The sequence below is a fragment of the Myotis myotis genome, unplaced genomic scaffold, assembly GCF_014108235.1.
Source record: "Myotis myotis isolate mMyoMyo1 unplaced genomic scaffold, mMyoMyo1.p scaffold_m19_p_2, whole genome shotgun sequence".
Taxonomy (NCBI): domain Eukaryota; kingdom Metazoa; phylum Chordata; class Mammalia; order Chiroptera; family Vespertilionidae; genus Myotis; species Myotis myotis.
In genome coordinates this window covers 158350108-158371588 of record NW_023416324.1, presented here as the reverse complement: position 1 = coordinate 158371588, position 21481 = coordinate 158350108, and the positions used below count along the sequence as shown (strand labels likewise).

Here is a 21481-nt window from a genome sequence, read left to right as displayed (position 1 = left end):
TTTATCTATACTATTTGAATAGATTTGAGAGCAAATCCCTTATATTAAATAGCAATTAATGCACCTGCCTAATTCCAAAAAAAGGTATGAGATGGCTATATTCTCTTATTGACTTTCCTAGTAGAATTATATGTTAATCCAATTAAAATGCAGAAATTTTGAGGTTAGTACTTATATAGAAAACCTTCGTTCTCCAAGTGCCTTACATAGTCTAGGTGTTCAAAGACACTTTTACTAATGAAGATGAAATTATGTTGAAGAGTACATAATGGCTCCTTTCAGTCCAGTTATATATAGAAGAAATTATATCTATACATGTAGAAAATATTCAGAAACAAGTTTTTATGTATCACAGAGAGAAATCGTACAAGGTTGTGGCTAAGGCTCTCCACCAAATTTATACTTGAAAAAAGGTTAAAACATTTTTGTATCCCATAGAAATAAGCCTTATATAATAATGTGGCTTAATCAAATAATTTTTTTCACTGACATTTCCTTTGCAATTATGTGCTGATAAAAGAATTTGTTTTGTTAACCACATACCTTGTTTTTTTTACAGTGATGTTGCTGCTGAGTTTTTCTAGTCGACATTCTCCAGTATCATGGTTAATTATCAAAATGCATTCTTTTAAGTAAGGTTTCTTTGAACCTTTAAAAACAGTTACTGGTGAAGTTGATCCCTGTTTAAAAAGTTAATTATCATTACTTGAAATTTATCATATAAATTCAATTGGGAGGGACTTTGAGATCTTCTGTTTCTCAGTCTATACTTCAAGTCACCTAACTACCTAAGTTTAGTAAAAGTCAAAAATAAAGAGAGGCTGAGATCTTAAAGTTGCTATCCTTGAGGAAAGGGAATAGAGAAAGTACTTTCCCTGAGTCAGTAAAGATTTGTTTCATTCGTCTACAACAGGTAATTGGGATTCAATTCTAATACAACCAATATATTTTACAGATAAAGGAGCAGAAGCCCTGAATCATATTTTCTACCCCTTTTCTTCCTTTATAAGTTTAGTTTTTAAAATCTTATATTTTCTTAAAATGGTGCTTCCCTATGCAGATTAAGGAAAATGAATGTATCAAGAAACACCTGTTAGAGTAAACCCACTGATTAAACTTAGCATCATGAAAGGTGGGACAAGCAAACATTATATGCTTCATGACGTGATATAAAAGAAAGTATGCAGCATCACCCAAAAACAAACAAAACAAAAAACCCACAAATAATCTAACTCTCATCAAGTCTTTAAATATATAGTTACCAGTTTACAGGAAATATGAAGAATAAAGGAACAAGTTAAATAATACCAGACAGAAGTAATTTGAAATCCAGAACATGGGTATATTCTCTAAGACAAATAACCTGGTTTCTCTAGCATACTAATTGTATAAAAAGGGGAAGGGACATTTACAGAATAAAATAGACTTAAGAAACATAGTCAAAATATTATAGAAACTCTAATTTGGATTCCTAGAGGAGAAACTGTAAAAAGACATTTCTGAGTGCATCTTGAAAATGTGAGTATGGATCCGGTATTATAATTAATTCTGCTACACGTAATAACAGCAAGTTACTTAGGTAAAAAAAGAAAAAATCCTTGTCAGTTAGAGATGCATACATAAGCATTTATGAAATGGCATAATATCTGAGATTGCTTTAAAATATAACAGGAAAAAAAGTGGTACGAGAATATATAAAAAAGATTAGCAAAATGTTGGTAATTATTGAAGATCGGTGATGAGTACATGAAGGTTCATTATACTATACTATTTTCCATAATAAAAGGTTAAAGAAACCTAGATCATTGCTCACGACCTATGTGTTCTCACGACCTATGTGTTCTCCTCCTTCCTTCATGTGCATCCCTCAATCCTTAAGGAATCTTGTTTATCATCTTTTAACTTTATTCCATACATTTGTATCCTTAAACAATAAAGTGTTATATTTGCTTGTTTTTTAACTTTTTAAAAATGCATTAAAATGTTAAAGCACTCATTATAATAATTTTGTCAAACACAATAGTAATATTAAATCTGGTTAGAAAAGGGTGACTTCTGAAAAGACTAAAGGATATATCATAGCTTAAAAGTTAACAATCAGAGATTTAACATGTAACAGAAAAAGTAATATGAGATAAATTTGGTAATTAAAGATATCATAAATGGGGGTAGATTATAGATTTCTGAAAGGTAGGGAGAGAAAATGATGAAACCAAAAGAAAAGAACAGGTTTTTCACCTCACATCTAAGACTTAAAAAAATCTATAGAAAATCAAGCATGCAAGGTACACAGACAAGAATATGTCTGGAGTGGCCTTAGAAGAGTGAGATGTGGAGCACTAAGTTGAAGCACTGGTAATGTGAAGAGCCAGAAACATGGTCATGACAAAACAAATTGGGCTACTTAGCTGGTAATTATATTTTTCAAATGTCCTGGCTGAAGACAAGTGACTATGATACCCCAAAATAGCAAGGACTTCAAGTTATGGTTGACAGACATTCATGCAATATTCTCTAATATTCTTATTAAAGACTAGAGGCCTGGTGCACGAAATTTGTGCATGGGGGGGGGGGGCGGTCCCTTCAACCCAGCCTGCACCCTCTCCAAACCGGGACCCCTTGGGGGAAGTCCAACTGCCAGGCATCAGGCCTACACCGGCAGTCAGGCATCCCTCTCACAATCTGGGACTGCTGGCTCCTAACCGCTCACCTGCCTGCCTGCCTGATCACCCCTAACGGCCCCTGACTGCCTACCTGATCATCCCTAACTGCCCCCCAGCCAGCCTGGTCGCTCCTCACTGCCCCCCTTCTGGCCTGGTTGCCCTTAACTGCCCACCCTCCCATGCTGGCCTGGTCACCCCTAATTGCCCCCCTCTGCTAGCCTGGTTGCCCCTCACTGTCCCCCCTTCTGACCTGGTTGCCCCTAACTGCCCACCCTCCTGTGCTGGCCTGGTCACCCCTCACTGCCCTCCTCTGCCAGCCTGGTTGCCCCTCACTGCCCCCCCTGCTGGCCTAGTCGCCCCACACAGCCTGCTGTATGGTCATTTGGTCGCCCCTCACTGCCCCTCCGCCTGCCTGGTTGTCCCACACAGCCTGCTGTTCGGTCGTTGCATGAGGGTGTCCCGACCAATTTGCATGTTCCTACTATTATTAGTATAGATATTTGTATTATTACCTAGATAGAATACATCTTAAAATTATAATACATTATTGTACTCTTGAGTTACTAAAGAATAAGGATTAGATCATAAAATTTTGTATTGCTCCTAGCAACTAAACTACCAAGCCCTTCACAGATACTCAATGAACGTTGAATACCAACAATATGAACATTTTTTACTGTAATTAACAAGGTAAATAAGACTTTCATAGTCTCTATACCTGTCTTTCACACTTTAAACAAGTTTTAAAAAATTAAACTTTTTGTCATCATGAAATTGAGCAACATTATTTTTATTTATTTATTTATATTTTTGTAAGTCATTGATATATTTCATTATCTTGGGAAAATTAAAAAAGGACAAATACAGTTGACTACATTTTGGTGGTAATTAAGATATAATTTTCATCTTACTATTTTTTATTGAATTTATTGGTACAATATTAATAAAATTGTATAGGTTTCAGGTATACAATTCTACAATACATCATCTGTATATTGTATTGTGAGTTTACCATCCCAAGTCAAGTATCCTTCCAGCACCATTTATCCCTTCTTTACCCTGTGCTATCTCTACCCATCCCCACTTCCCTGTGGTAATCACCATAGTATTATCTGTGTCCATGAATCTTCCTTTTTTTTTTCTTTGCTAATCCTTTCACACTTTTCACCTAGCCCCCAACCCCTTCTCCTCGGACAGCTGTCAGTCTGCTCCCTGTATCCATAAGTCTATCTCCACTTTGCTACTTTGTTCATTGATTCCACATATAAGTGAAATAGTATGGTACTTGTCTTTCTCTGACTTGCTTATTTCGCTTAGCATAACACTCTCCACGCCCATCCATACTGTTGCAAAAGGTAAGATTTCCTTCTTTTTATGACTGAGTAGTATTCCATTGCATAAATGTACCACAGCTTTTTTACCCACTCATCTACTGAGGGGCACCTGGGCTACTTCCAAATATTGGCTATCTATACTAATAAAAGGGTAATATGCTAATTAGACAGGTTGACTGGACATGTTCCAGACATCCGACTTCCTTCCAGACAAAGCCATGGTGGCAGGGGCCAAGGCAGAGGTGGTTAGAGACAATCAGGCCAGCAGGGGAGCAGTTAGGGGGCGGCCAGGCCGGCAGGTGAGCAGTTAGGGGGCGGCCAGACTGGCAAGGGGGCAACTAGGGGGCAACCAAGCTGGCAGGAAGGCAGTTAGGGGCGGCCAGGCTAGCAGGGGGGCAGTTAGTGGGCAGCCAGGCCAGCAGGGGATCAGTTAGGAGGCAATCAGGCCAGCAAGCAGAGGCAGTTAGGGGCGATCAGGCAGGCAGGCAGGTGAGCGGTTAGGAGCAAGCAGTCCCAGATGGCAAGAGGGATGTCCGCAGGAATCGGGCCTAAACTGGCAGTTGTATTAATAAAATTACATAAGTTTCAAGTATACAATCATCATCTCACTTAGATTATTGTTATTTTCCTCCATATTCTACTTCCAGTTTTGTTTCTTATCTGCTGACAGGCAAATTGATCATGCCTCATTACGAATATCAGAAAAGGAAAGTAATCAGTAATGGAATGGAAATGTACAATATTATTTCTAAAGTAACGAGGAGGGAAAAAAAGAAAGATGAGATGCCTGAAACTAAATAAAGAATAAAAATGAGGAAATAAATCAAAATAACTAATAAACATACAAAATGATAATAAACATACAAAAATACAAAATGATACAAGTAAAAATTAAGTATGTCAATTTCGAATTAAATGTGGATATAATTCTCTTAGTAAAAATAGAATGTCAAACTGGGTTTAAAAATGAAACAATATTCTGTTAACAAAAGATATACTTAAAACAAAATGTCAATTAAATAAAAGGAAAAGAACTAAGATTCCATGAATATGCAAACAGAAAGCAAAGGTGGCAATATTAATATCAGATATGGTGGCATTTAAGTTTAAAAATCACCAAAACAAGATTAAAAGGGTTGATTATGTAATGACAAAAGATATAATTAATTTAAAAATATAAATACAACAAGCTGTTAAAATAGGACTCTGGTATTAAAATAGGCTGAAGTCTCCAGAATGCGGTGGGCTATTTTCCCATGTGAGCTAAGTAAACTTAATGAAAGGAATCAGACTGGGTTCAATATATAGAATGGCATAATAGTTTACCAGACATACTAGTATAGAACTCTCACAAGTCTAAGGTTTGAGGGATAAAGTCATAAGCAACCAGTAAGGATGCATTTCCTACATAATAGGAATTGTAGTTGGAAGTTTCCGGTGGGCTATTTCATTGAGGCCTACAAAAGTACCCGATATTTTTAGTCAGCACTAAAAATATGCCAAACTTGGACTGCACCAATGACAAATTATAACAGTCTTTCCCTTTCAAAATTCAACATTTTGAAATTTTATAGCAGTTAACCATACAGAACTGTTTATAAAGAAAAGAGATTTGCAATGCCCAATATTAACCAACTAAATAGTCTTACTTTTTTATTAGTTTCTCCTATATGTTATTATCAAAACAAACAAAAACCTAGAGAAATGAGAATTAGAAAATCTACCCTACTGAAGAACCGTGAGAACCTTCTTTAAAGTATCTATAATAATAAAAGCAGATGGAAAACCAAGATGGCGGCATAGGTAAACACCAGAAATTGCTGCCTCGCACAACCACTTCAAAAATACAACTAAAAGATAAAACAGACATCATCCAGAACCACACGAAGGCTGGCTGAGTGGAAATTCTACAACTAGAAGGAAAGAGGAAAGCATACAGAGACTCAGAGGAGGTGCAGTGTGGAAGTAAAGTGCAGAGGTACGGAGGCGCACACGGAAAGGACTGGCGGCCGAGGACACGGTTGTCTTGTTCAATTGGGAGGGAGTCTCAAGCTCCCGACTGCTCTGAACTCCAGTTCCGGGCAAGTCTCTGGGGATCCAGACTCATACAGGGAGAGGCTAGACCAGGGGTGGGCAAACTTTTTGACTCGAGGGCCACAATGGGTTCTTAAACTGGACCGGAGGGCCGGAACAAAAGCATGGATGGAGTGTTTGTGTGAACTAATATAAATTCAAAATAAACATCATTACATAAAAGGGTACAGTCTTTTTTTTTTTTTTTTTTTTAGTTTTATTCATTACAAACGGGCCAGATCCGGCCCGTGGGCCGTAGTTTGCCCACGGCTGGGCTAGACTGTCTGGCATCGGTCGGACCTCGAGGGCGGCTTTCTCTCAGAGGTGCTTGCAGCGATTACCGGGACACTGAGAAGCGGGGCCTCTTAGGACAGGACTGAGGAGCAGCCATAGCTGCTTGCTCTGCCCTGTTGATCCCCTGGGACCCCGCCCCACCCAAGCTGTGCGCCAGCTTTTGCATATGAAAGGCCTGGCCCTTTGCAATCTAAAAATTACCTAACCAACTGCAGCTTGCCAAGGCCCCACAGCAGCTTGCATTCCTTCACAGCTGAGCTCCTGCTGGGTAGCCTCAGACAGAGGCTAAATTAGCACCTCCTTAGCGATCCAAGAGCCACTGTACCCAGTGGTCAGAGTGGGACCATCCAGATTACAACTCCTCAGATCCATAAGGGACACACTCAGGGGGCAGACTCAGTGAGAACCAAAGCCCCATTGAAGCAAGTCTTGCCCCAGAAGGGTGTCTCCAGCACAGAAGTTCTCCCACTGCAGACACAGCTGATTCTCATAGCCAATTGGCTTGGAGGTCAATTCCTCCCAGTGATACCAATAGCAATCAAGGCTTAACTACAACAAGACTGTGCACACAGCCCACAAGGGGGTGCACCAAGAATGTCCACCTCAGGTAATTGGGGAGGCTGAGCCACTGGGCCCTATAGGACACCTAACACAAAAAGCCACTCTATCAACACAAGGAAGAATAAAAACTGCGGAGACAAAGAAACAGGTCACAAATGACAGAAATGGAGGACAGCAAACTACTGGATATAGAGTTCAAAACCACACTTTTAAGGTTTTTCAAGAATTTTCTAGAAACCGCCGATAAACTTAGTGAGACACTCAAGAAATCTAGTGAGACTGCCGATAAATTTAATGAGATCCTCAATAAGTCTAGTGAGACCCTCGAGGTTGTGAAAAAGGACCAACTAGAAATTAAGCATATACTGACTGAAATAAAGAATAATATACAGAGATCCAACAGCAGACTAGAGGATCGCAAGAATCAAGTCAAAGATCTGAAATACAAAGGAGCAAAAAACACCCAACTGGAAAAGCAAAAAGAAAAAGAATCCAAAAATATAAAGATAGTGTAAGGTGCCTCTGGGACAACTTCAAGCATACCAACATCCGAATTGTAGGGGTGCCAGAAGAAGAGAGAGAGCAAGATATTGAAAACCTATTTGAAGAAATAATGACAGAAAACTTCCCCTACCTGGTGAAAGAAATAGACTTACAAGTCCAGGAAGCGCAGAGAACCCCAAACAAAAGGAATCCAAAGAGGACCACACCAAGACACATCATAATTAAAATGCCAAGAGCAAAAGACAAAGAGAGAATCTTAAAAGCAGCTAGAGAAAGAAAGTCAGTTACCTACAAGGGAGTACCCATATGACTGTCAGCTGATTTCTCAACAGAAACTTTGCAGGTCAGAAGGGAGTGGCAAGAAATATTCAAAGTGATGAATAGCAAGAACCTACAACCAAGATTACTTCATCCAGCAAAGCTACCATTCAGAATTGAAGGTCAGATAAAGAGCTTCATAGATAAGGAAAAGCTAAAGGAGTTCATCACCACCAAACCAGTATTAAATGAAATGCTGAAAGGTATCCTTTAAGAAGAGGAAGAAGAAGAACAAGGTACAGATACAAATTATGAACAAGAAATACACATCTATCAACAAGTGAATCTAAAAATCAAGTGAATAAATAATCTGATGAACAGAATAAACTGGTGATTATAATAGAATCAGGGGCATAGAAAGGGAGTGGACTGACCATTCTCCGGAGGGGGGAAAGGGGTGTGGGGGATGCGGGAAGAGACTGGACAAAAATTGTACACCTATGGATGAGGACAGTGGGGGGTGGTAAGGCCCGAGGGTGGGGTGAGAACTGGGTGGAGGGGAGCTATGGGGGGGGGGGGAAGAGGAACAACTATAATAATCTGAACAATAAAGCATTAATTAAAAAATAAATAAATAAAAGTAGAATATGCTAATTAGACCGGACATCTTTCCAGACGAAGCTGGGGCTGCAAGGGCCGAGCCCCTTGCATGAATTTCATGCATTGGGCCTCTCGTAGTATAATAAAAGTTCTATTTTATGGAATGACTCCAAGCTTCTAGGCATTTTTACCAGGATGATAAAAATGAATTCATAAAGAAAATAGGAGAAACTAAATGCCTCAAACTAATAATCATTACAGTTCCATAAAATACCCACAAAATTAAGAACTCTGAAGAGTAAACCTCCTACTTGTTTTTTTAAGAAGTTCTTTAAGAAGGAAAAATTCACAAAGTTCAGTTGAAATTGTAATTTCTATTCTTATTCATAATTATTTAAGGACTGCAAGAAGAAAAAAAATATTTGCTCTTGATAGGTGGTAATTTTAACAATTTTCTTTCATTCTATCTGTCTAAAAGTTACAGGATACATTCAAACACTTATGCATTACACAAAGGTCCTTTACTTCCTGATTATTAAATACCTTTCCACCTCTCAGTATGTCCCCAAATGCACCCACCTAGCCAAAGTAGCTTATATATAGTTCTTCAAATGTAATAGGCTCTTCAGTTGCTTTGTCTTAGACCAGTGGTTCTCAACCTTCCTAATGCTGTGACCCTTTAATACAGTTCCTCATGTTGTGGTGACCCCTAATTTCATTGTTACAAATTGAACATAATTAAAGCATAGTGATTAATCACATCAACAATATGTAATTATATATGTGTTTTCTGATGGTCTTAGGTGACCCCTGTGAAAGGGTCATTTGACCCCCAAAGGGGTCGCGACCCACAGGTTGAGAACCGCTGTCTTAGACCATTATCTTTTTCTTTTCTCTGCCTAAAATGTCCTTCCCTCTATTCTTCAACTAGGCAACTTCAAAACAGTATGTACTCTTGTCTCATTTCCCTCTCCTGGCTGAGTTACCTCACTTTTGTACTCCCATAATACTCTGTATATACTCTTGTGATAGTCCTTATGTTTCTATATTATAATCCATTATTTCCTGTCTTCCTCATTAAATAACATTTTTTAGGACACTACCATGTCAAATATATCTCTGTATTCCCAATAGCTACCTAATGCATGAATTGTGTAATTATTTAATTTAAATTCAGTGGGAATCTTACAAAAATATCCCTTTAGTCTAAATATATAGAAATAGGTCAGCCGGCATTGCTCAGTGGATTGAGCATCGTCCCCTGAACTACGAGGTTTCTGGTTCGATTCCAGTCAGGCATATGCCCGGGTTGTGGCCTCAATCCCCAGTAGGGGGCATGCAGGAGGCAGCCCATTGATGTTTCTCTATCATCGATGTTTTTCTCTTCTCTCCTTCTCCCTTACCCTCTCTCTAAAGAATCAATAAAATTAAAAAAATAAGTTAAATAAATAAATATATAGAAATACTGCCCAGCCAGCATGGCTCAGTGGTTGAGTGTCAATCTATGAACCAGGTCACAGTTTGATTCCTGGTCAGGGCACATGGCAAATGCCTGGGTTGCAGGCTTAATCCTCAGTGTGGGCCATGCAGGAGGCAGCTGATCAATGATTCTCTCTCACCATTGATGTTTCTGTCTCTCTCCCTCTCCCTTCCCCCCTAAATCAATAAAAATATATTTAAAATAAATATATATATATACATATATATATATACTCACTTCTATATTTGGCAGAGTTATTGTCACCTGTTCACCTTTGCCGACCTCAAGTTCTCCTTCACAAGAAGTGTCAACAGAAGCTGGTTTGAAGTCATCTAAAAATACATATGGATACAGAATTGTTATAAGATGGAACAATACCCTATTACTTAGATATGAGCATGTGTCAGAGTGATAAATCATTTTTCAACAACCAGTAATTAAAATGGTTTAAAAGAGTCTTTATATTACAAATAAACAAACAAAATACAATCCAGTTTACTTCTGTATGTATAATAAGGAACCACAAAATTCAGCTAGAATAAAAAGATGAGAGGTTGGCCAACAACCTCTGACATCAGTTTCATGATATCAACATCAATGGGGAGAGAAGACAACGATATCTTCTTTTATAATATCTTTTCAGAGACATCTCCTTCCATTCTTGCCTCATTCAAACTAGCTTCCAATCAACAAAAGGCTAAACTAACAAAGTACCTAGAGCTTGCCCTTCTTTTCTCTGTCCTTTTGCTCTCTTAGAATTGGAATCCTATTTTAAAATTCCCTCATCTATGAAGGGGTCTCTGTGTTTAGCCCTTTCTCTATTCTCCAAAATCTCAACTCTTATCGATTTCTGTAGCATTTACCATATCACTTATGAAAATCTAACATATATTACCTGAAATTATTTAACTCTTTGTGTCCTATTGAACTGTAATATTTATTTAGTTATTTTTAATTTATTGGGATGACACTGTTAACAGAATTATACAGGTTTTAAGTGCACAATTCTGTAACACATCATCTGTACACTGTATTATGTAGTCACCACCTCAAGTCAAGTCTCCATAACATTTATTTATTTATTTATTTAACTTATTTTTTAATCCTCAACCGAGGATATTTTTCCTTGATTTTTAGAGAGAGTGGAAGAGAGAGGAAAAGACAGAGAGAAATATCAATGTAAGAGAAACACATCAATTGGTGGCCTCCTGCTCTTGACCAGAATCGAACCCGGAACCGAACCCTTCGGTCTGCACATTGATGCTCTATCTACTGAGCCAAACCAGCTAGGGCAAATCTCCATAACTTTTTTTCCCAAACTGTTTTTAAAAAATAATTCTTTATTGTTGAAAGTATTATATATGTCCCTTTTTTACCTCCACTAACCCCGCTCCAGCCTGCCCCCGCCTCCCAAGTCTCCATAACTTTTAAAGCACAATGCCTCATATTTGAATTCCTTCAGGATTGTGGCTCCTAACACAATGTCTTTAATATAATGGGTTCCTAAGAGACCTTCATAACTGATTCTGGTTCATATTCCTTCTCTGAACCACCTCCAAACTTCTTTCTAAAAAATATTTTTATTGAATTTTATTTATTTTTATTTTTTTATTTTTGGGGTTTTTTTTTTGGCGGCGGGCAGTGGGGCGCAGGCACCGCCAGGCACGCACAGTCTCGGCCGGGCGCAGGCCTCGTCAGCGCCGCGGGCTCCCGGAAGGGGGCCTTTTTATTGAATTTTAGAAAAAGAAGAAGAGAGAGGGGAGAAGAGAAACATCATGTGCGAGCAGAACATCAATCAGCTGCCTCCTGCATGGCCCCTATTGGGGAATCCAGCCCATAACTCTTTTGATGCATGAGTTGATGCCCAACCAACTGAACCACACCAAATATTTTTATTGTGTTCAGAGAGGAAGGGAGAGGGAGAGAGAGATAGAAACATCAATGATGCAAGAGAATCATTGATGCGCTGCCTCCTGCACATCCCCTACTGGGGATGGAGCCCGTAACCCATGTGCCCTTGACCAGATTTGAACCTGGGACCCTTCAGTCCTCAGGCTGATGCCCTATCCACTGAACCAAACCAGCTAGGGCACTAATTTTTAAAAAAATATATTTTATTGATTTTTTACATAGAGGAAGGGAGAGGAATAGAGAGTTAGAAACATTGATGAGAGAGAAACATCGATCAGCTGCCTCCTGCAAACCCCCTACTGGGGATGTGCCTGCAAACAAGGTACATGCCCTTGGCCTGAATCAAACCTGAGACCTTTTGGTCCGCAGGCCTATGCTCTATCCACTGAGCCAAACCAGTTAGGGCCAAATTTATTTTTAAGTATAAAGTAATTTAAGTTAAATTATGTGTTTGTGTTCTAATTGTTTTGAGGATTAGATTCATCTTTACTGTAAGACTATCATTTCTTTAGGGTGGATATTGCCATATACCTTTTGTACTTTTCACTAGTATGCTTCTGTTCTCAGAGAGGGCGCTCATTACTTATTATTTGACAACAAAGACAATTCTCTGTAATAAATATGCCAAACATTAATTAGCGGTTCTCAACCTGTGGGTCGTGACCATCGGAAAACACATATAGCATATCAAATATTTACATTACGATTCATAACAGTAGCAAAATTACAGTTATGACGTAGCAACAAAAATAATTTTTTTTTTTAAATATATATTTTATTGATTTTTTACAGAGAGGAAGGGAGAGAGATAGAGAGTTAGAAACATCGATGGGAGAGAAACATCGATCAGCTGCCTCCTGCACATCTCCTACTGGGGATATGCCCGCAACCCAGGTACATGCCCTTGACCGGAATCGAACCTGGGACCTTTCAGTCCGCAGGCCAACGCTCTATCCACTGAGCCAAACCGGTTTCGGCAACAAAAATAATTTTATGGTTGGGGGTCACCACAACATGAAGAACTGTATTAAAGGGTCACGGCATTAGGAAGGTTGAGAACCACTGCATGGCCCTCTGATCTCCCATGTTTTTGAGACAATGACACAAAGGATAATACTGGGAGATATGACAGTCATTTGGCACCACTGAATAATGCTTTGAAGTTAGACAGGTAACCCAAGGCAGTGAGGCAGACCGGTGGGAACTCTAGTGACCCAGAGAATGACTAAGCCCAATCTCAAGGGGACAACTACAACTTGGCTCCAGCCAACCACTGCCAAAAGGAATATGGGCTAGGTATTGCCAGGTTATCTTCTGATTTTTTAAAAAGATAAGCTGGTAATTCAGATTTTTGTATAGTAGGTTTTGATTGTTAGGTATTTACAACTAATTCATATTAATTGTAAATAGTTAACTGTGTGGGCCAAGCAAAACATCTCAAAAGTAAAATTCAGCCAATAGGCTGTTAATCTAGATCTTTGGTTTTAGTGTTTAAAAACTGATTATTTTTCTTTATAATAAATCATCACCTTTTAATCTTTAAAACATCTCTTTAAATTGAATACTCTCACCCATATTTTATAATGGGGCACTCCTCTGTAATACTAGTAAATCCAGTAAAAGATCAAGTCAGGAACTCAAGCCACATACTCTATCCACTCATCCTATCTAATCCTATCTAATAATAGACAAACATGGTAATTGACCATACCTTCGCTACGCCTCCCATTGGTTAATCAGTGAGATATGCAAATTAACCACCAACAAAGATGGCAGTTAATTTGCATACGTAGGCATGAAGCAGGGAAGCGAAGACTGAAGGCGGCTCCAGCCGGAGCGAAGGCCTGGGTCCTGGGTGCCGGAGGAAAACTGGTGCCAGCAACCAGGGGAAGGGAAGGCCTATTGCACGAATCTTTTCGTGCAACAGGCCTCTAGTATTATATAGCCTCTTTGCCTTATATCTACAATTCTTCACTTTTGTATATGTGTGTGTGTTGCGGGGGGGTGGGGGGGGGGCAGTGTTAGGATATGAGGAACAGTCATAGGTCCTTATAGGTATCTGATGAAAATTATAAACCAGATATAGATCCTCTCCACAAAAAAGTATACATAAATATGCATATCAAATACTGTATAATTTCAAAAGATTTACAAGCCCTTGAAGCCTGTCCATAAATGCCTATAGTATCTGAGATAACCAAAAAGACAGTGTACTCAAAATATCTGTAGATTTACTTAATGATAAACATGAGCTTAAAATCAATAAGTCTAAAAATGGGCAAAGGACATAAATAAACACTTCTCTAAAGAGGACATACAGATGGCCCAGAGACATATAAAAAAATGCTCAGTCACTGATCATGAAAGAGATGCAAATTAAAACAACAATGAGGTATCATCTCATACCTGTCAGAATAGTACCAAAAATCAACAAATGACAAGTACTGGCGAAGTGGTGGAGAAAAGGGAATCCTAGTACACTGTTGGTGGGAATGCAGACTGGTACAGCCATTATAGAAAACAGTATGGAGTTTCCTCAAAAAATTAAATATGGAACTGCCATTTGACCCAGTGATCCCATTTCTAGGACTATATCCTAAGAAACCCAAAATGCCAATCAGAAAGAATGTATGCATCCTATGTTCATAGCAGCACAATTTATAATAGCTAAGATCTGGAAACAGCCCAAGTGCCCATCAGTAGATGAGTAGATAATAAAAGCTGTGGTACATTTATACCATGGAATACTATGCAGCAGTAAAAAAGAAGAATCTCTTACCCTCTGAGACAGCATGGAGGGAGACCTGGAGAGTATCATGCTAAGTGAAATAAGTCAGTCAGAGAAAGAGAAGTATCACATGATCTTACTCATATATGGAATCTACGTAACAAAATAAACTGATGAACAGAGTGGGTCCAGAGACACACAAGCATAGAACAGAGTGTGCGGAATCTCAGAGGGAAGGCGGGGGAAGCTGGGCGGGTGGGAGGTAATCAACCAAGGACCTTGTATGCATATATACATGGCCGATGGACACATGGGGCGGTGAGAACCTGGGGAGGGGCGGGGGCAGGCTGGAGAGGGTCAATGGGGGAAAAAGGGGGACATTAAGTAATACTGTCAACGATAAAGAATTATCCTATATAATAAAAGCCTAATATACTAAGTGTCTGGTTGTCCAGTCATCAGTTCAACCAATCAAAGCATAATATGCTAATGAAATGCTAAGGCTGCTCCACCGCTCGCTATGATGTGCACTGACCCCCAGGGGGCAGATGCTCTGAACGGTAGGTTAGCTTGCTGCTGGTGTCTGGCCAATCGGGACTGAGCAAGATGGGCTGGACACCCCCTCCCGTGTCCCTTCCCAGCCCTTATTGTACCGGTGGGGTCTCTCGGCCTGGCCTCCACCCTCTCGCAATCTGGGAGCCCTCAGGGGATGTTGGAGAGCCAATTTTGCCTGATCCTGCTCAATGCAGGAGCTGGCCCCTGGTGGTAAGTGCACTCCCACAGGGGGAGTGCCACTCAGCCAGAAGCCGGGCTCATGGCTGGTGAGCACAGTGGTGTTGGCAGGAGCCTCTCCCACCTCTGCAGCAGCGCTAAGGATGTCCAACTGATGGCTGGGAGCGGGCCTAGGCTGTCAGTCAGACATCCCCCAAGGGCTTCTGGGCTGAGGGACCTCCTCCCCTGAGTGCATGATTTTCATGCACCGGGCCTCTAGTTTACAAATAAAATAAAATAAGTCTATCAAAACTATTCTGAACCTATTTGCATTTCTATTATTCTATTAAGATAAATTTCACTTTTTATTATGGTATTTAAGCAATGTCTTTTATTTACCTTCAAACAAAAAGTTTTTTTAAAAAATGTTGGTTTTTTTAATCAGAGAGAGAGAGAGAGAGAGAGAGAGAGAGAGAGGAAGGGAGAGAGAGAGAAAAGCATCCAAGAGAGAAAGAAACATGGATCAGCTGCCTCCTCCTGCATGCCCCCTACTGGGGATGGAGCCAGCAACCAGGGTATATGCCCTGACCAGGAAATCCAACCTGTGACCTTTTGGTGCATGGGACTAAGCTCAACCAACTGCGCCACACCAGCTAAGGCAAAACAAGTTTTTTAAAAAGTAGACAACTTTTCAGTTTCAAGGGGTTAAATATAGTTCTAGAATTTTAGAATTTGTTGAATAATCTCATCTTCATGCTTTCTATATGCTTCCAAATGTCAAATGCATTCTTTTGCAAGTTGCTGATTCCAAACTAAATAGTTTATTTCTTTCAGTTCTCCTTGGTTTGGAAATTTCACCACCAATTTTACTGTTATTTTTTCTCTCTGGATTTCCTTCATCTATGTTATTTTCTTTGGCTTTCTAATACAATTACTTATCCTATATAATAAAAGGCTAATATCCAAATCGACTGAACAGCAGAACGACCGGTTGCTATGATGTGCACTGACCACCAGGGATCAGACGCTCAACACAGGAGCTGCTCCCTGATGGTCAGTGCGTTCCCATAGGGGGAGCCAGAAGCCGGGTTCACAGCTGGCGAGCACAGCGGCAGTTGCAGGAGCCTCTCCCACCTCTGCAGCAGACTAAGGACCCTTCAAGGGGTGTCCGCCTGCTGGCTTAGGCCCGCTCCCTGACTGCCTGAGGGCACAGGCCGAGCTGAGGGATGCCCCGAGTGCATGAATTTCGTGCACCAGGCTTCTAGTATTTAATTAAATATAGAAATACTCTGCCTGCTTCAACAACAAGAATAAAACCAAAGAGCTGAAAACCTTTCTAATGCCTTCCACAGGACTAAGAGTGTATTCACACATCTGGGTTTATTGTGGTTGTTGTTTAGTTTATTTTCATTCTTGTAGGTGGATCATCTGATTCTCAGACTCTTAAGCCACAATTCCAGCATTTTGAGAACTTTTTACAAATGAAAGGCTTTGAAACCCCTGCAAAGTGCTTTTCAAAGGCTATTTTTATTCACTTAATTTTGGGTTCACACTCTTAAAAAGAGAATATACACCCAAGTTAGATGAACATATATTCTTGAGCAAATTTTTATTATCTTAAATTCTGTAATTTGGAAAATAAAGACTACTGTATACCTGAGAAAGAAGAGGAAAGAAGAGAGGTAATACTAGCTGAGAGAAAGTCATGGGGAAACAAGATAATAACTACAACATACTTTTGTAAAATGGGACTGAAGAAGGCAAGAAACTTTACAGCCAGCACTTACTGTCTCACTGTGGGGAGCTTAGAACAACAAAGTATGGAGAAGAACTCAAGGGGCATTGTTTAAGAGCCTCTGTTTACAAATATCTCCCCCATTTATTCCATCAATTGGATATTGATTTTCTTAACAAAACCCTTTATAAAATGTAAGTATATCCTTGGAAAATTAGAAGCCTATTGGTTCTTCATATCTTTACTATGAGTCTATATAATTAGATTGTCTAAAACTTACTAAACATTTTGGGAATGTAAGTTCTAATGCGGTGTTTTGGTTGAAGCATGGAACACTTCAGAGTAAAAACCATAAAGACCTCTGGATGGTCTAGGACCGTGGTCGGCAAACTGCGGTTTGCGAGCCACATGCGGCTTTTTGGCCCCTTGAGTGTGGCTCTTCCTAAGCCTTAGGAGTGCCCTAATTAAGTTAATAACAATGTACCTACCTATATAGTTTAAGTTAAAAAAATTTGGCTCTCAAAAGAAATTTCAATCGTTGCACTGTTGATATTTGGCTCTGTTGACTAATGAGTTTGCCGACCACTGGTCTAGGAGCAGGAAGACAGAAAAATGTAAATCTGAGACACTAGACACCAAGGAAGGGCAGAGCTGGGGAAAGGAAGTGAAAAAATACCTACTTTACAATTTTGGCACAGAAAAATAAGAGGTTATGACTCAATGATCTCAAAGTTTCCTTTCCGCTCTTTAATTTTATAAGGGCTATTATGCAAAGAATGAATGTTTTACATACCAAATCATAATATGCTATATTTTCCTTTCTGTAATCTATATCATCCAACTATTAAAACAAAAGAGCTCCCTTTTCAACCTCAACAACACAAAAAAGAATAGGACTTAAACATAAGACGGGAAACCATAAAAATACTAGAGGAATCCATAGGCAGCAAAATCTCAGACATATGCCGAAGCAATTTCTTCACGGATACTGCTCCTAGGGCATTGGAAACTAAAGAGAAAATAAACAAATGGGACTACATCAAAATAAAAAGAGTCTGCACAGCAAAAGAAACCATCAATGTAACAACAAGAAAGCCCACTGCATGGGAGAACATATTTGCCAATGTTATATCTGATAAGGGTTTAATTTCCAACATTTACAGGGAACTCATACAACTTAACAAAAGGAAGATAAACAACCCAATCAAAAAATGGGCAATGGACCTAAACAGATACTTTTCGAAGAAGACAGAAGGAAGGCCAAGAGACATATGAAAACATACTCAAAGTCACTAATCATCCGAGAGATGCAAATCAAAACGACAATGTGGTATCATCTCACACCTGTCAGAATGGCTATCATCAACAAACCAACAAACAACAAGTGCTGGAGAGGATGTGGAGAAAAAGGAACACTTGTGCACTGCTGGTGGGAATGCAGACTGGTGCAGCCACTATGGAAGACAGTGTGGAGTTTCCTCAAAAAACTAAAAATGGAACTCCCATTTGACCCTGTGATCCCACTTCTAGGAATATATCCCAAGAAACCAGAAACACCAGTCAGAAAGGATATATGCACCCCTATGTTCATAACAGCACAATTCACCATAGCTAAGATTTGGAAACAGCCTAAGTGCCCATCAGTAGATGAATGGATTAGAAAACTGTGGTACATCTACACGATGGAATACTACGCTGCTGTAAAAAGGAAGGAACTCTGACCATTTGCCACAGCATGGATGGAACTGGAGAGCATTATGCTAAGTGAAATAAGCCAGTCAGAGAAAGATAAATACCACATGACCTCACTCATTTATGGAATATAATGAACAACATAAACTGATGAACAAAAACAGATCCAGAGACAGGGAAGCATCAATCAGACCATCAAACCTCAGAGGGAAGGTAGAGGAGGGTGGGGGTAAAGGAGGAGAGATCAGCCAAAGGACTTGTACGCATGCATATAAGCCTAACTAATGGACACAGACACCAGGGGGGTGAGGGCATGAGTGGAGCGAGGGGGTAGTGGGGGGATAAGGACACATATCTAATACTTTAATCAATAAAGAAATTAAAAGTAAAAAAAAAAAAACACCAAAAACTAGTTCCAGAAGACAACCAAAAGGAAATCAAAAGGAGAAATCACAGGGAGGTAAATATCTTTCCAATAAAGAATAACACACCTTCCAGTACTTTGATGATCAGTATTTGATCATCAGGAACCCAAGAGAGATGCAGATTATTAGAATGGTTCAGAACCTCTCCCCAGGAACACACTAAATAAGAACCCTAATTAGCCAAACAGAAAAAGTGATGGGGAAAAAAGGATGATTTGTCCACCAGCCTCAAGGCATCCCCCCTCCCTCTGTCTAAACTGGGTCCTTTGCTCCCTTCCACTTGCCACCTGGCTGTTTTCCTTTCCACCTTCGTATTGCCCAGCAGTCACGTCTGTCTCCACAGTCACTGCTGTAGATCCTCTTCACAAAGTTTCCCTTTCGCCTGCTGGTTTTCCTGAAATCTCTCTGTCCAGGGTTTCTCCACACCTGCTCCTTCCCCCGACGCCCCTAGGACTCCAGGCAGGGCGGTGGATCGCGCGGGGCGCCCCATTCTCCCGCAAAATAAGGGAGTCCTCCGTGGAAACACAACTCGGAGAGGTTTGTGCCTCCAAACCCCCATCCCCAGAGCTCCCCCCTTTCCCCGGGATTGTCCTCACTCACAGCGCACCGTGTGGAAGGCGCATCGCGGCTGCTTCTCAAAACTGTCGCCCAATTTGAGAATCCGCTCGCGACTGTCGACGTACCAGGGTCCATTCATTATTCTCCGTCGGCTCCGACTTCGCCTTCGCCGCGGACCCGCCTCCGGACCCTCTGCCACCTCAGCCTGAGGAGCAGCGTTCGCGGCCGCTGGAGCGGCCAACCCAGACTCCGCCCCGCGCCCAACGCGCGCGCCCACGGGGAGCATCTCGAGTCCTGATTGGCTGCCTGGCGAAAGGCGCTCCGCCCCTTGGCTCCGAGAATCCCGGTCCCGCCTCCAGGCCTTTTCCCGCGTTGCGACGCACGCCGCTCCGGGAACGCCGTGCCACGGAGGTGCGCGGTGGGAGTGGGGTCTTTCGGTGGAGGAACGCGGAGTGGGATGAGGTAACCGGCCTGAGGGGGCGGCGGGGGAGGGAGAGGGCCCCGAGGTACCAAGAAGCGGGGGCGCCAGACTTCTGGAGCTAGTGACCCGGACTGCGGGAGCCCTGAACGGGAGAATGGGCCTGCTGCACGCCCGTTCTGTGGAGATTTAGCCTGGAAACTGAGGCCCGGGAGGGGCGGACTCGGGCCCGAGGCCTGGTAGCGCCCAAGTTGGTTCTAGAATCAGGAGTGAAGGAGCTCGCGGCCTTAGAGCCTCGGTCCCGGGACCTGACTGGAAGGCGACGCCGTTACCTAGGCAATCGTTTTCTGACTTATTTCCAGAGGAAGTTCTCGGCACGATTAGGACCCACAGGTTCAGGTCGCGTGAAGCGAGGCGGGGAAAAGATTCGGAGTTCGAAACTGCAGATGTTTAGGATCAATTGCAACTCCATTGCCTTGTGTTGTCTTATTTCCCTCACAGTGATCCGTGGAGGCAGTAAACCGCGCAGCCGAGACGACCAGGTTCCTGAAGGATCAAGGCCGGAGCTTGTGCTCTGGCAACAGGGTAATAGCATTTATAGTAGAAAATAATTCTTTCTTTCTTTTTTTTTCTGTCAGAAAGTTCATGAGTTTAATAGTGATAAAGATGAGGGAAGTGTTGTCTTAGAGGAGAAGCACCTCCAAAAAGGTTAATAATGTAATAAAACTCTACTCCCTTACTTAACTAATACCTTAGCCAGATTTGTCAATGTATTGTCCCAGGCAAGCAGATGAATGCCTCCCAGAATCTATCTGCTTATCTAAATGCGACTCTTTTTTTTCTTTTCTTTGTTTTTTTTCTAAATGCGACTCTTTTAAGGTGAAGGTGTACTGAGACATTGTTCTGTGGTGGTGAAATCAAACCCAGAATCTTTGGATTTGAACTTCATACTTGACAGTGTGACTTTATGCAAACAAAAGTGAAGTATGCTCATTGTAAAAATCGGGAGAGAAAATAATAGTTCTTACACCTTGGAGTTGTTGAGAGAATCAAATGAGTTAATACATGAAAGCATTTAAAGCTCAACGTAATAAAAGCTCTGCAAGTGGTTATTAATATCGAGACTTTACTGTCATGCAACATTTTAGGGCCATCCTCGGTGACTGCCTTCTCTTCCAAATCTTGAAATATTCTAGGGAGTAGGAATTGCTGCTTTGTTTATTTTACAAACAAGAAAACTGGTTCAGGGAAACCCAGTCTTTTGACTCTATGATCTGTATTATCTTCTATGTCATCCCTTTGGCACTTAACATTTTATATAATTATTTTATTTTACATATATGAGTGTGTGTGTACACTTTTCCTTCCCAATCACCACATTGGAGGGAATATGTCCTAAATAAAATTTTTGTGACCCTTGCATCTAATATAGTGTCCCCCCACGTGTTGGGTGATAATAATGTTTCAGCGGTTTTATTATGTTAGCCAGAGAGCAAGAACAGTGTTTTAAGCCTATTTTACCTAAAAAGGCTTCCA

General features: G+C 40.7%; 2 protein-coding genes across 6 annotated transcripts in view; one reads left to right on the top strand and one right to left on the bottom strand.

Moving 5' to 3' along the window:
• Positions 1-19956, bottom strand: part of EAF2 (ELL associated factor 2) — a 42702-nt gene extending 22746 nt beyond the window's left edge. For both annotated transcript variants that reach the window (XM_036350209.1, XM_036350210.1), the window contains exons 1-3: positions 19570-19956; positions 10005-10099; positions 544-680 (exon numbers count right to left, since the gene is read on the bottom strand). In XM_036350209.1, coding sequence (XP_036206102.1) covers positions 544-680; positions 10005-10099; positions 19570-19813 — 476 coding nt within the window. In that variant the 5' untranslated portion in view covers positions 19814-19956. The remainder of the gene's footprint in view (positions 1-543; positions 681-10004; positions 10100-19569) is intronic.
• IQCB1 (IQ motif containing B1) overlaps positions 19864-21481 on the top strand; it is a 52276-nt gene continuing 50658 nt past the window's right edge. For 2 of the 4 annotated variants that reach the window (XM_036350207.1, XM_036350205.1), the window contains exons 1-2: positions 19869-19989; positions 20447-20530. The gene's annotated coding sequence lies outside the window, so the exon portion shown is untranslated. Of the gene's footprint in view, positions 19990-20446; positions 20531-21481 lie in introns of all 4 variants that reach the window. The other 2 variants (XM_036350208.1, XM_036350206.1) reach the window with 2 other exon arrangements.